Here is a 15,484-nt window from a genome sequence, read left to right as displayed (position 1 = left end):
TAAGGAAATGTATGCGCGTGTGTGTGTGCGTGCGTGTGTGTATGTATGTATACACACATACACTTAAATGTAGCATTAATTGTACACATATATAAAATCACTATATCAGTGTGTATATAAAGAGCTGAATTATGTAAGTATAACACAGAGAGAGAACACCATAGACAAAACTGAGTGTTATTAAAAGAAAAAATGTCGTGAAAATGTGACATGGTTGCTCTTCTCACATCTAGTTTTCAGTATTTCCTATTAATTATTCAACTCACTAGCCTTTAGATGACAGCATCTCTTATTCCTAGAGGAACTTTTCATCTGAACTTTGTCTTCCACTTAGAAGCCTTGAGGGCTTACTTAGATACTAACTGGAACATTATGAAGTGTAAGTTTTAGAATTTTTGTACTTCTATTTTGAATTTTGTTTGAATAATAACCATCAAGGAACTGAAAAAATTTCACTGTTCTATTCCCTGTTTCACCTCCTTTTTTCAAAAGGTTGGCAAAATCAAATATTCACTTCACTTCATGTGGCTGAGGGAATAAGGTTATCCTCCTGGAACACTGATCAGTCACTTAAAAGTATAAGGACTATACATTTTCCACTAAACTCTTCTGCCAACATTTCTGATTCTTTTACTGGGGAAACAACATGGGGGAAGGAGAAGATAGTAAAACCTAACTGCTTATTCCAAGTTTGATCATGGGAGAGAATAAGTCTGAGTAAATTAATACAAATCCTTACCATTTTAATTTCTTAGGCACATAAACATACACTCTGTGGCAACAAAAATTTCAGAAACTACATTAATAGGGGAAATAAGGATTTTTTTTAAAAAAAAGAATGCTGACTGCTTCATTCAGAACAAGCTGACACCTCATTACCACTACTGTCCCTGCCTGTCAGCCATGTTTCTTATGTTTGCTCTTCTGGTTCTAGCACTTCAAAATCAAGGAGAATGTTAATATTTATTTTACTTTACTTTATTTTATTTTATTTTTTGTTCCCTCCAGAGTAGGCTTTATTTTGTGAACTTGGAGTAGTAGTAATACACACCCTCAGTAAAATGACACCTGACCAGATTCAGGTTATTAGCCTTTTTAATTCCTGTTGCATTAAACAGAACATGAAAAGAAGGTGCTGGTAAAGTTATACAGCTTTAGTCTCAAATACTGTTCTTGCTTAAGACTGATCAGTCACTGAAGATCAACTCCACTTACTACTTCAGCATTTTCTTTCCTTTGTAATTTTTATTTTTTCCTTGTTGTTTCCTCCCATTTCATCTTGTCATTCTTCCTTTTGGCTGTCTCCTTTTATCTTCCTCTTCCTCTATCTCCTCTGGCTTATCACATTCATTTGAGGTCTTTCATTAATTTGTTTCCCAATCCAGTTCTTTCCTGGTCCTTCAGACCTGTCCATGTTCTCATCCACTTTGGTTTTTTGGTTTGTGGAGTTTTTTATCTTTTTTTTTTTTTTTTAACCCCCAGTTTCCTCTCTTTCCTCTTTATCCTTCTTATATTTATTTTCTCTCTTATCCTATGCTTTCTTAATCATGCACCTGCATGAATACCTTGATTGTAGGTGGAGCTTTGTTCTCACTGGCTTTATATACACTGTTGAGTATGAAGATCTCAGAGGTCACTACACCAAATGACATACAATTTGCCTGCAGGAGGGCTATTAAGGACAAGCTGTGGGATGACACAGCTGGTACTCCCAAGGGGATGTGCCCTGTTTTTACCTTGAATGTGCAATATGCTCATGTGACAGGTAACCTCTCATTATCTCATTGCCTTTGTGGTGATCCTGGGTAGATAGAATCATAGAATCATTGAATCACTAAGGTTGGAAAAGACCTCTAGGGTCATCAAATCCAACCGTCAACCTAACACTACCATGTCTCCTAAACCATGCCCTGAAGTACCAAGTCTACATGTATTTTAAATACCTCCAGGGATGGTGACTCCACCACCTCTCTGGGCAGCCTGTTCCAATGCCTGAACACTCTTTCAGTGAAGAAATTTTTCGTATAGTGGCCTGTGGTCATTTGCATGACTCTAGTAATAGCAAGACGAAGAGGATTCAGAGACAGTCTGAGTTCAGGCAGCCTATAAGAACAGTGCTGGATGTGAAGACATCTCAGGAATGTCTTGGACCTTGATTGCCTCAGCAGCTCTTATGTCTTTGGTCAGCTCTGAGCACTCTAGATGCAATTTTGGGGTTTTAGATCAACACAGAACAGAAGTCTTGTCTAGGCTGACTGTGTTTTGAGCAAGCCGGTCACCAGCTGCTTGGGTTAGATGAAGTGGCTATACTGTGGTCTACACCATGGGACCTCATATGACTGTCTCTGCACTTCCCTGACAAAGAGAAAGTCTGAAGGCAACAAAACAGTGCATGAAATTGCTAGTATGTCAAAGTGGTAAATTGTGCCACTGTGGCACAGTTGCCTGTGCTTCTTTGCTACTATATTGACAACATTGCTGAGACAAGGAAACTCTGGCAGTGTTACAAGTGTATTCCTTCTTTTCAAACTCTAATTAAAAATGTTAGAGCTTTGGGTATAGCCATTTATATTGACTTGATCTCTTGTCCTCAGTATTATCCGTTATGCTGAAAGCACAGAACATAGAACAGCATATTTCTTTTGGAGTCCAGGCTTGTACTATAGTTTTACATAAATTAATAAAACCAAAAGCAAACAAAAGCCCTCCAGGAGCTCCTTTATCACTTTCTCAACATTTCTTGGAAAAAAGACTTTTATAAGAAAATCATTACCTGCTGAATAATACTTTCACTAGTGCTTGGGTGTGAAGTCAATTATATGAATCACAAGCCTTTGCTGAGATCAATGAAATGTTGAGGAATCTGCTTCCGTCCCACATGACTTCTGTAATGAGACTGAAAAGGAAATTAAAAAAGATGTCTTAAGCTGTTGATATAGAAATATGGTTACAGTTTACAAGAGTGAGAGTTTCATAGCTCCCTCTGAAAACAACAATTGTTTTAGTAACTAATGTCTTTGTGAGGCCCTTAAACATTGCAGAACATTGGATTTTACTTCAATGTTAACTCCATTGTTTATGGTGTATTTTAAATATTAGTTATTTGCATTGAAATTTTTCTAAATCTGCAACATTGAACCCTTAGTTATCCTGATAGTTAACAAATAAAGTGTTACGTTTAAAAAAGAAGAAAAAAAATACAAATATTTAGTACTTTATGAATCATCACAATGCAGAACATTTACTGGCAGTGATAATTTGAGGGGAAAAGGGGTTTCAAAACCTTCTAAGCGCAACCACAGTAAATACTGAATCCAAGAACTGAAGTTTTAGGACCTTGCTGTTGTGATGAGTATGATTTAATAGAAGTTGCCAGATTAAGTCTTTGTTTCAAATCACCTACTTTCTTTCATCTTCTGGCAATTACATGTTTAATCTGTATACACCCAACAAGTGCCCTTTTGAAGTCTTCCCAGAAGGTGGTGGTGGTGGGGTATGTTGTATATGAAGACAAGAGTGTCTTCCTCCTACAATCAATTCTCAGTTGTTTTGTGTTAATAAGTTGTGTTTATAAAATGGACAAGAAGATTGTTCCTGGCTTGGTGTTCTTTCTTCCTTTTGTCCTTTTTTGCTTCCTAGTCCCTCCTTGCTTTTAGTGACAAAGCAGGAATAAAGCTGCAGTTGCTTCAGTTCCATATCACTAAGAACCGTGGATGCCTGCACAGTTGTGAGGAGGAAATTTTAATTCCTGTCCTCCCTTTCTAGTTACTTTCACAGTGAGAAATGGTGCAGGCAAGGTTTCTTCCTTGAGAAAACTTTTCAGTTGTTTTGCAAATGAGTGCACGGTTCTTATGGTCTCAGGGAGCTATGGAACTAGGTTGTGTTGAATCATCTCATGTTTGCTGTCTATCTCTTTCTCAACATTACCTCTGTGATCCTGCTGGTACTGAAAACCCAACAGCTCCTCATGTTCTCCCTGTGCTTTTGTTGTTCACCCAGAATCTGTAAACTCTGCAACGAAACATTAGTCATGCTACCACAGAGAGGAACAAAAGCAAGACAGATCTTTGGGGAAGAAAAAATGGAGAAGAGAGGCACATGAATATTGCACCTGCTTTAAGGGAGCCTGAACTGAAAATCAGAGAAATAGCAAACCTCTCATTCAGACCTCAAACAGATCGGTGGTGGTCAGATAAATTGCTTTTAAAGCAGTGTAGTATCTCTGCTTACAGAAAAATTAATGTTCTTCTCTACTGAAAATACTGTGTTAGCGTATTTTAATGGCAAGTGATGAAAAAAGAATTAATCTTTGGTTGTACAGAGCTATACCTACAGAGAGACAAAATCCAGAAACTATTGAGTATTAGGCATCTTGAAGGAAGTGTATTATTTAGGTTTCCCTAGAATAATCATCATCCTAATAGTCCACATAAACATAAATGCATTAGGCGAGACCCTATACTAAGCTATATTGCTGCAGGGCCAAAATGTGTAAATTTGCATTAATCAAAGGAGTTCGGGTAATAGTGCCTCTGCTACTGAGTAAAGCTGCCTGCTTCCTTCTCTCACACATATCCAAACAAGCTTTTTCTAAAACTGAGAGGAGTTTTAGGAGTGGGGCCTAAGAAGATATGAGTGCCCCCTTTTTAGGTTGAGTTCAGAGACAGTAGAGGGCACTCAGTAAATTAGCTTTTTTTAAAAAAACTAAAAAAGTGCACTTATACACACTGGCCCTCTCTGCCTCCACAAGGCTTGTGTAACTTTTCTTATTAGATTTGTTCATGCTCTGCTACCTTTCCTAGAACATCAAAACTTATCCTCCTGTTAAAAATGCATCATCTCTCTGCAGAATCTTGCTGCTTCCCTTTTCTGCTCTCATGTACTTTTGTACATGGTGTAATGCAGGGAACACCCAACACCAAAACTCTTAAAATCTTCAGGTTAAATGTATGTACAATGTTACAAAGAAACAATAGGATCAACATATAATAACTGGATCATGAATCTCATACTGGAAATATGGTTACACGAAAGCCAAGGCAAACTGGAGAGTGACCATCATGTATATTGCATGGAGGCAGCAATGGATGAAATGAATTGGAAGTATAAAACTATCATTACCTATAGCTTTCCTCTTTCCAAAAACAGGGGGAGGAATTTTATTTAAAATATTTATTGCAAACTACTTCTGAAAGAATATTTGTCTGAGATGTTTTAGAATGGGATCAGATGAGATTTACCCAGTGAATCCTTGAATCCTCCATGTCTCCTGAAACAAGCTTTTAAAACTGTCATTGTCTTGACCCTCTCTACTTCTAAAGACATAGTCCCCATGTGCAGCTACAGACTGAGCTGCTGTTCTGTCTCCTACATGAATGTCTCTGTAGAAACTGGGAGGAGTGATAGACAAGCTAGTAGATGGCATCACCACAGATGATTTCTGGAGCCTTCCTGTAAAGTACAACTTTCCTGTGGACTAATATAATTTTACATAGTTGTTTCAAATTAATCACAAGAACAAATAAAAAACCCAGGTCTCATTGTTAAATGTACTTCTTATTAAAAAAGGAGGGGGGGAAAACCCAAAACAGAAAACCCGAAATAACAAAAACAAATAAGAATATGCAAAGTGTTTTCTAAAGCCAACATTATAAGGAACATATTACTTCTCACTTCCTAGCATGTTAAACTAAATAGCTGGAAGTACAGGTAGTCTGAGTCACATTTGGTAGTAGCAGAGCTGTAAATATGGTATAACACTGCTGCATTCAAAAATTTTGTTCTTAGTTGCAAATCACTGATGCCCCTACATCAATGACTTTGAAGATCACTCGAGCATGGCCCAGCATTGTTTTTTAAAGGCTTAGTAGAACAAAGTTTTGATAAAAGATACAAAGAAGTTTGGTCTCCCAGAGCCTCAACCTTGGAGTAACAAAGGTCATTGCTAATCACTTTACTAATCCATGCGGTAGCAGTTTTCTGCCAAGGCATCTTTCCAAAAAGTGGCTTCTGTTCAGCATTTCACTCCAGGGCACCAGCCACTGTAGTGTAATCCATGAGGAGATTTATGGACCTCAGAGTGGGACTCCTTAAAAAACAATATGTTAATCAGCAAGCCACTGAGTGAGCAAATGGGAAATGCTGAAGCTAGAGAATTTCTTTTTTTCTCTGGGATGTGAAAGCCTTACTCAGTGCATCTTTGAGGATTTACACTTCTTGCCTCTCCCCTGAAGGTCTCTCTTCTTTCAAAACACTGCTAGAAAGGTATTCAGGATAGGGCTGGATCTAAATACAAGGTGAAAGGGTGGCTGTGCAGCCTTGCAGGATGAGACCCAGGTGTGAGTGGTACACTCTGGTGTGCTGATGGCTCAGCTTCACTCCCATGAGAGATCCCGATGTTGCTCTCAGTAAACTGAGATATGGAATCCCTTCCCTTCTCTGAAGAGATCTACTTGCAAATCTCTAACTTTCAGAACACCGCTCCGCCTGATAAACAGCTGGCCATGCTGGTGTCATCTGCTTTTCTCTCATCCAGCACATCCTTAAGTGTGCAACAAAAGGTGCAATAAGTTTTATAGGGAGAATAGGAGAATCTCAGCTACAACAGAACGACCAGTGCTCTGCTAGAATATGGGATATGGAGAAGTCTTAATCACTTCGAGAAGGCAAAGGCATTGAATCTTTGTATACCATAACTTCAGTTCTTGCATTTGTGATGTACATTTTAGTGTAGACTGCAGGACTCCGGCTATGTAGGGGAAGCCATGCAATACCTCTGTAGCACACAGGAGACTTATAGACCCTGAAGTAGGACCTAGAAAAAGAAAAGAAGAAAAAAAAAGTCAAACAAATTCAAACACAAGCTATACAGATTCTTACTTGCACAGGCCTCTGCTCCTTTATAGGGAAGATGGGCACTTCTTCCAGTCAGGTTTGAAAAAGCAGCAAGAGCCCCAGCTGCCAGATTTGTGAGGCGAACAGAGGTATGGTTTATTAAATAGACCCCAGTTTATTAAATAGACCCCCAGCCATTAGGGATGAGGAATATGCCGTGCTGAGGATCTTGAAAGAGCCTGTATGTGAGATACATTTTACCTTGATCTGCTCACAGTGTCAGCATTGACTGTTTGTGAGAGTGCTGAGAAGTAGGACTTTAAATGTTCAGGAACTCCACCAAAGAAATCTCAGGCTTGTTTAGGTATCTCAGGAGTTAAGTAGCAGCAGAATGAGAATAAGGCATATTTTGAAAAAATGTAACTAATCTGATTTAGACACCCTAGTTCTGTTTTTTGATCCAGTCCAAAGCTCAGGCTCCATTTCTGTCTTAAAAGAGAGAGGGAGTGCACTGTAATTGCATAAGTATGAGATATCCAGACAGTGTAAGTGAAATAATGTGTAAGAAATAGGCAGCTTTTTATCCAGCTGAAAAATTCAAAACTGATCCTGAATACTTCCCTGCTGGAATAGGAAAAGGTTTTGCAGCTGTGTTACGTTATGCCTGAGATGGTAATTTTCTGCATGTATTCTGGAATTGATTACTATCCCAGTAATAATCCCCACTGAGAGAAAAAAAAATGTTAGTGGAGGAAATTACGGTGATGATGACTGTAGAGTTACCTCCTAACTCAACATGACACAGTTAGGGCAGGTACAAATTAGATAAGAGACATAAAGAATCTGACCATCTTTAACATTGTATTCAGCTATTTACAAGTAATAATCCCCTTTTTAACAAGTGAGCAAGTGCTTTGAATTTTATTGATGCTCTTTTCACTTGTACCATATTAAATATATCACATACGTGTGACTTTAAATGATATTGAGATCAATTACTTTGCTGATACAAGTTTGAAAAGTATATGAGATCTGTTTGAGTCTGTGTTCTGTAACAGGAAAGTGAGACTCAGGAGATATAAAAGAGCTACAAAAGCTGTAGAATCTTGCTCTGTGACTTAAAATAGCTTGTGCGATGAGGAAGAAAGTTTCTTTCTGTGAATCTGTCTTGCAATTCTAATAGAAGGTACATTTTGATCTACTGAGGTACATGTGTTCTGTGCCTGCTACAAGCTGTCCCAGGGAAACTACACCTGACTTTTGATGCTGTATAGTTCAGGTGGTGCCAGGACACTTGGTCTTTCTCAGACTCTGCATTTTTCTGAAGTTAGGTGATGGAAAAAAAGATATGGAAGTGATGTTACCAGACCATCAAGTAGTAGTGAGCAATATATCAACCAATCCATTTCAATACATTTGATATGTTTTGCTGCTCTACACAGTAAATGCTGAGGAAATCAGTATGTCATTTCCCATACATGCACAGGAGCAAACACACACTGACATGAAGTTTTTAAAGGCTTAATATAACTTCTTCATAGTTCTTAGTAGAACTATGTGGTATAACGACGTTTGTTTGAAGTCTCACCCATCAGTAGGATAATAAGCTGAAACCAACAATATAGTTAAATTCAGGTAGGAATAAAATCATGGTTATAAACATATGTGTGCATGTGTGTATGTGTGTGGCAACATAAAATTCTGGTATGAGAAGACTAAGACATTATCAAATATTTTTGAAAATTAGACTGTTTGCGGTAAAGAAAGAAATTATCTTGATCATAAGAGCAAGCTGACAAATTCTAATGGTCCTTCACATGCCATGCATAATAAACATTCAGCTTATCTTTCCTAGAACAATAAAATTTGATGTACTACTGCTCAGCATAAGAATTATTTTTACATATCTCCATGCCACTGACTCTCTTGTAAGTTAATCTCATCTTTCATCAATTTTTCACCAGCTTCACTCTGATGTTGATAAAGGAGATGGTTCCATCAAATACATCTTGTCAGGCGAAGGGGCAAGTTCCATTTTCATTATTGATGAGAACACGGGGGATATTCATGCTACAAAGAGGCTGGATCGAGAAGAGCAGGCCTACTACACGCTACGAGCACAAGCACTAGATAGGCTGACTAATAAACCGGTGGAACCAGAATCTGAGTTCGTCATTAAGATTCAGGACATCAATGACAATGAACCAAAATTTCTGGATGGTCCTTACACTGCTGGAGTTCCTGAGATGTCTCCTGTGGGTAAGTGCAAAATACACTGTTGGTGTTTTGGGAAATTTGTTCCTATTGCCTTTTTAAAATTTTATTATTTTTTACAGTACCACACTAAGTTATTTAATTATATATGAGGCACCTGCAACAGTTAGATATTTTAAGACTTAACTGGAAATAACATGCTAGATTAAGTATTTACCCTTTCAAAAATGTTGTGAAACTCAAATAGCTATGTAGGGATTCAGATAAGCATTTTACGGTGTATTTCTCATTCCAGTGCCCAGAAGCTTTGTTTTATAATTCTCATTAACAATAATAAGTTTCATACCTATGCTCTGGTATTCAGAGGTGATAACACATAATTTTGTTCAGATAAAGTCCGTTCTTAACAAACTTTTCAAAACCCTGCTAATGCACAGCATAATTTTTTTAGTAAGAGTTGCATATATCAGTAACAGTTTATCTTCTTTTCTGTATATGCAAGCAGGCAGGGACTGGGATACCACTTGAGATAGTTTCAAAATTCCAGTGGAATAAAAGAAGAATGGCTTTTAGAGGCTTCAGACCCTCTGTTGGAAAAGAAGAAATGTTAATTTTTCCTGAGTTTGAATTAGGGAAGGTTTTCAACACCAAACCCACTATCTCTTCACTTTGAAGAGACCAAATGCTCATCAGCTGTCAGGTGCCACTTCCTTTTGAAAGCTGACTGATTCAGGCCAGATAGGAGTTTGGCCCAGAGACATTTTGGTAAATTTTACTTTAATGTGAAATTATAAATGCAAGCATGAAGCTAAAAAAAGCAGAACAACTTAATCTACTAAAACTGAAATATGTGTATGGGAAGTCTCACTTCAGGTTAAGAGAGTTATATGGTGACTGAAATTAGGGTTTTCTTTGCTTGACTGATTTTAAACCATATAAAAGTTTGATTCTTTTACATAACAGTGCCCTTATAGAATTTGCTATAGTTTCCTCAGTACCATCTCCTGTGTTTTAGGATGTTAAACAATGCCTCTAAATTAGAGCTAGAGAGAGAAAATAATATTCCCTGCCTAAGTGCCCTGCAGCAATCATTAGTCAACATTGCTTTTATATTTGAAACTCAGCTTAGAAGCCAATAGCAGATAAGTAAAACACTGCTAATGAGTTTTTTATTTATTTATTTTACTAAGCGGTGAGCATAGACACTATTTCTCATTTGGTACTTGGCGCTTGTTCATTGTCACTTGAACACTATGTGGATGGCTGAAGAAGCAATAGTAGACTTGGAAAGCTTTTGAGGAGTATCGAAAAGGAGGTGAAGTGTTACGTGGCTAAGAACTTTTTACTGCTGCACTTTGGAAAAACAGAGATAATCAGATAGTCTAAGACTGTAAAACCTAAATATTTAGCACTTCAAAAATATGTTCTGTAAAAAATATATCTTTGTTTCAGATTTCTGTTTTATTTTAGAATTAGGTTATTTAAGTGAGCTGTAGCATGCAGCAATGATTAGATTTTTGGACCTTTGCTGTGTGCTCTGAAGAGCAGTTTCTCCACATTTCCCTTTTGTGTGTATTACCTGTCTTGTCCTGTACTGGCATATTGACATATGGGCAACTGATACAGGTATATGAGGTTTACCTACACACATAAATCCATGCCTCTACCCCTCAGCCATGCTCCATTTGTTCCAAAACTATATTAGGAATCAATCTGTGGGGAGCGCACAGCGTGCAGTGGAAAACATAAGGACTATTTTTCAGAATGAACTGCTTTTGCGTATTTTGTTGAATCTTTACCACATAAATGACTGAAAGAACTTCTCTCCCATATGGGCTGTAGCACCAAATATATATTCAACTTAGGTGGAATATTGTGTGAAATTATTACCTGATACTTGTGCATTCTCTGGGATTTTTGTTGACTAAGGGCGGTTCCATGTTTGTGAGCTTTCTGAAACTGTACGTTTTAAACATCTTCATGGTTTGTATCACACAACAGCTGAATACTGGATTGTCACTGAATTAAGGATTACCATGAAATGCCTGTATGGCACCTGTCTTACAAATTACATCGATTCATAGTTTGTTCATATAACACAATTTTTAATTAATCACCTAGACCTTTCATGAAATATTAAGGAGAAACAAAGTATCCTTCTCCTATTTTGCTTAAAATTATATCCATGACAAGGATTTTTAATTGGATATCAAACAAAATGAAAGAGATCACAGGATTATAAACCCAAATTAATTATAAAGCTATGAGAACTATAACCTTTAACCTAAAGGGTTGTTATGCAAGTATAATGGTTCTGTATTTCATGTGGCAAATATTTTAGGACATCATCTAAGGCTAACTGAAGTCAACTTTTTCTGTTATCTGAAATGACTTCAGGTCAGGTTGAAATTATATTTGGGTCAGGCCCAATTATATTGATTATCCTGGATAGGATAAATATCTTGATGGCTTGTAAATCTATTCATAGTAAAAACCTCAAAGATATGGCTTATCTGAAAATCACAAAGCTTTTCTCTGTATGCCTCTTACTTAAAAAAAATCTAGCAGTGTTATATTTCAAACAAAAAGATTGCGAGTTATAGTTAAAAGAGTATTAAAAGAGTGTTCCTGTGATGTGGATCAAAAAAATAGCTAATGTGAGATACTGGTCTGTATGGTTTATAACCAAAGTAACTGGGGATGAAAATTCCAATAGCCAACATAGTTCTGGTTTTGTTTAATCCTCTCTACTCTCCAGACATATTGACAGCTTTGCTTGTTATCCAGCACAACAAGTCTCTCTCTTGCCACATTTATTATTTCTGATTAAGATAGATAGAAACATTTAAATATTATACCAAATTAAAAAAAAAAAAAGCAGCTTTATATCATGCCTAAATATTTGGTACAAGTTGGTAGTTGGTTTTGAGAGCCTGAATGAAGGGACAGTGTCTCTCTCCAGTCACAAGCCCCCTGTGCTTCACTTTACCTGACATTGCTGGGCTGGGACCAGTCTTGGGCTTTGTCCCCAAGTGAAGGCAACCTAACAAGGCTGTGGGAGGAGAGGAAGGATGTGAAGAGGGCAGAACTTGCCTCCAGGTGCTGCCTCTCCCCATTCATGCTCCTGGAGGGGAAAGGCTGTGGGGGTCTTGCTGCATCAGCTCTCATGAGGGCCAGTGGCAGAAGCATGGAAATAGCAGATAATACAGAGCAGAACCAGACCAGGCTGTTGCATGTAAGGGTTAAGCAGGTATTATGGATAACTTGATAGTAAGGATGTTTAATTTCTAGTAGCAGCTGATATAATGTAGAAATGTGATGCCATCATGGAATTGTTTTGTGCATTACACATATCACACATTATTAATTGATATCAGTCAATGCCTTTACTAACTGACTGCCTTTAAAGGTCTATTTTTAATATATTAATGTGGATACAATTCAGTTGATAAGGATCTGTGCAGTCTCAATGATAAAGATTTGTTAAGTTCATCTAGGTTTAGAAACCAGTTTTTCCTTAAATGATTTCACCAATGTTAAAAATGGAAGTCACAAAAGCATTTCTGATACAAACTCATTTAAAAACTTTGGTAAGATACTACAGAAGTTACTGGCAAGCTTTTTAAAAAGCTCTGTGCAGAGGTTTCTAAAACAATAAGCCCAAAGATTTAAAAAAGATCCTTTTGAAGGATCTCTAACTCAAACTTCAGCAACCAGTTTACCTTTACCTGACCCTATGACAGAAAAGGTTGATATCTACATTGTCAGAATCATTGATGAATCTTGACTGAAGTAAATTAAAGTACAAATAACATTCTAAATTCGCAGTCCTCTCTTCAAGAACTCCTCCCTTCCTTTTGCCCTAATATCAGAACCTAAATAGGTCAAATTCTCAGATTACTGTGAGTCTGTAATATCTGCCAATATCTGTTAAAGGTTAGGTTAAAAATTATAGCTTAAACATTTGGGGAAAAAACAGAAATCTGTGCCAGCCACACAAAATTCAGTCTGTTAATAGTTAATAAAGAAATATTTGGAACACTCTTTCAATAAGAGCACAGATTTTCCCTCAGTATTTGCTGCAGTTGCTGAAAAAGTTTATGAAGTCACTACATGTTGAATTGTTTCTAATGAACTGATATTCAAGCCTTCTTACAACGACATAATTGTAGAGAGAAATAATTGTAGAGGAATCCTTATCTGAGAGGGAAAGACACTTTTTCAGTAAATAGACCGTATTTATTTTTTCAACCCATATCAGATACACAAACTGTAAGAAACACTTAAAATTGTAGTTGTGAAGCTACAGATGATAATAAGTCACTAATGAAAGTGTGGGGTAGGGTTAGTGTCCTGTTTGCACCTGCAGTGTAGGGCTCCGAACAATGCTACTATAAACAAGATTTACTGGGACACTCATTTTGTTGGATGGAGTGAAGTTGTGGTGCTGTTTGTTGACTGTCCCATGTTACCTGTAAGTCCTAATCTTGGGCACAGGTGTGACAGCTGACCGCCTGTGTTATGGGGTAGGGCAAAGTCTTTAGGAATAAAATGAAGACTTAATTTCAGTGCAGTGACACAAACTTTGCTTTGGTAAGATGACATATTTGGAACTACCTATTTTTCTTCAACCTATAGATTTATTGACTATCCATGAGTAATGGAGCAGAGCTTTACTGGTTACAGTATTTTTTTTATGGAAGATAAGCATATGAGTTTGACATTGATCCATTGCAAAAAAAATTAGGACAGCTTTATGTTGCAATGGTCATCCTCTGAAGGAATTCCTGTTTTTCAAGAGGAATCTGCTTCCTCTGGGAAAATCTCTGGAAGTCTTCACATACTGATCTTTCCATGAGTTATGTTTCCTTGGAACTGATTTCCCACACGTAGAACTTTTCACATAGTTAGGATACCTTATGTTAACTTGCATATTCTCTTTTAAAAATATATTTTGCAGCAACCTCCCTCTTGGCATGAGAATTCTGGAAGCTCAAAGATTTTGTGTGCAACTGGTAAAGAAATAATGACAATAGCAGTTGTTTTAAAAGATCTTTCCCCCTTGAGGTTCGAGAGAAGCTGATTAGTAAAAAGGGACTACAACAGTATAACTGTTTTTTAGTTGCTGATTATGCTCAAGTGGGATGAGTGCAGAAAGATTTGGTGTTAGAATTTCTACCTAAAAAAAAACCAAACAACTTTTCTACAGGATCTATGTGTTTTAAAAGAGAGCCAATTATATCCAGACACTGACTTTATTCATCCCGTGGAATGTAGAGGGTTTGTTTGCTACATCAATACATTTTTACAGCAAACAAGCACTTCTAATCTTGCAGGATTTCCAAAATGTCTGTGTTGAAGTTGCAGAGCCTGTAATTTCTTTGATCTTGTATTGGTCTGGAGTCCTTGAAAGTGGCAAGAGCAAGGAGCAAAGACGTAACTGTGTGCGAGGTTTATAAACACTTTTGCCAATATTTGCAGACACTGTAAGCTTCGTTGGCAGGGCTTAGGGACTTTGTAAATTTGGTAAGCCTGGCTTTCACAAAGAACACAGGATGTCAAATAGTCGTTATGATACCCTTGTACTCAAAAGCTGGAGAGACTCTGGCAAGTTTAAAATAGGGCCCTGTATAAAATTACATTATAAAGTAATCTGTAAAATCAGTTTGACATACTGAATCAAAGCTCTTAGTTACTGGTGAACAGAAAATTGATGTATTTGAAGTCCCATAACTGAAAAATGACTTGATGGATTAACTACCGATTTTCTTTTCCATCTACTTAATAGTTGCACGTGAAATTTCAGGTTGAGAATAACCTTTTCCCTGTCCAAAAATATTAGACAGTCCACAAGAGAGAAAAATTGCATTTAAAATAGAATTGCAATCATAATACTTTGTCATGGATACTTCAGGAAAAGAGATCAGGAATGTGGGTTAGCTAGGCCATAACTTAAGCGAATAAAGTTATCTTATGAATGATCATTTCTGGTCAGAATTCATTCAAGCAGATCCCATCCTTTGTCATCTGTACCATTTTAGGGAGGGCTGCACTTAATCCTTTCTCTGTCTCTCCAAACCTTCAGGCTGGTCCCAGGACCCATTTATGATCTTCTACTTAACTAAGAATTGAAAAGCTGAGGAAAATGGATGGGGGACATACTATATCAGACATGAAGAATTTCAGAACTTTCTCCCACCCATTTCCTAAAAATTCCAAGTAAAACTGACCAGAATACAACTTATGTTAAGTTCACACTGGACACTTGCTGTTGCAGTTTGTTCTTAAACAGTGTTTTCTAGACTTGCTGTTCTCATTTTCACATGTCAAAAATGTGTTCATTCAGAAAATGAACACTCTCCTTAACAAATGCTTTTCTCTAAGCTGGTGTCTAAATCCAGTTCATGAAGGAATCTGATCCTCTGTTCAAGATCTT

General features: G+C 37.2%; 1 protein-coding gene across 1 annotated transcript in view; it reads left to right on the top strand.

Annotated features, from left to right (window-relative positions):
- The window catches only part of LOC142053266 (cadherin-7), an 83,770-nt gene that overhangs the window by 31,265 nt on the left and 37,021 nt on the right, over nt 1–15,484 (top strand). The window contains exon 3 of the mRNA XM_075084607.1: nt 8,799–9,093. Within this exon, the coding sequence (XP_074940708.1) occupies nt 8,799–9,093 (295 nt within the window). The remainder of the gene's footprint in view (nt 1–8,798; nt 9,094–15,484) is intronic.

Source organism: Phalacrocorax aristotelis, chromosome 2 (genome assembly GCF_949628215.1).
Source record: "Phalacrocorax aristotelis chromosome 2, bGulAri2.1, whole genome shotgun sequence".
NCBI classification, from domain to species: Eukaryota; Metazoa; Chordata; class Aves; order Suliformes; family Phalacrocoracidae; genus Phalacrocorax; species Phalacrocorax aristotelis.
The sequence above is the reverse complement of the archived record's forward strand: the minus strand, read 5'-3'. Positions and strand labels throughout refer to the sequence as shown.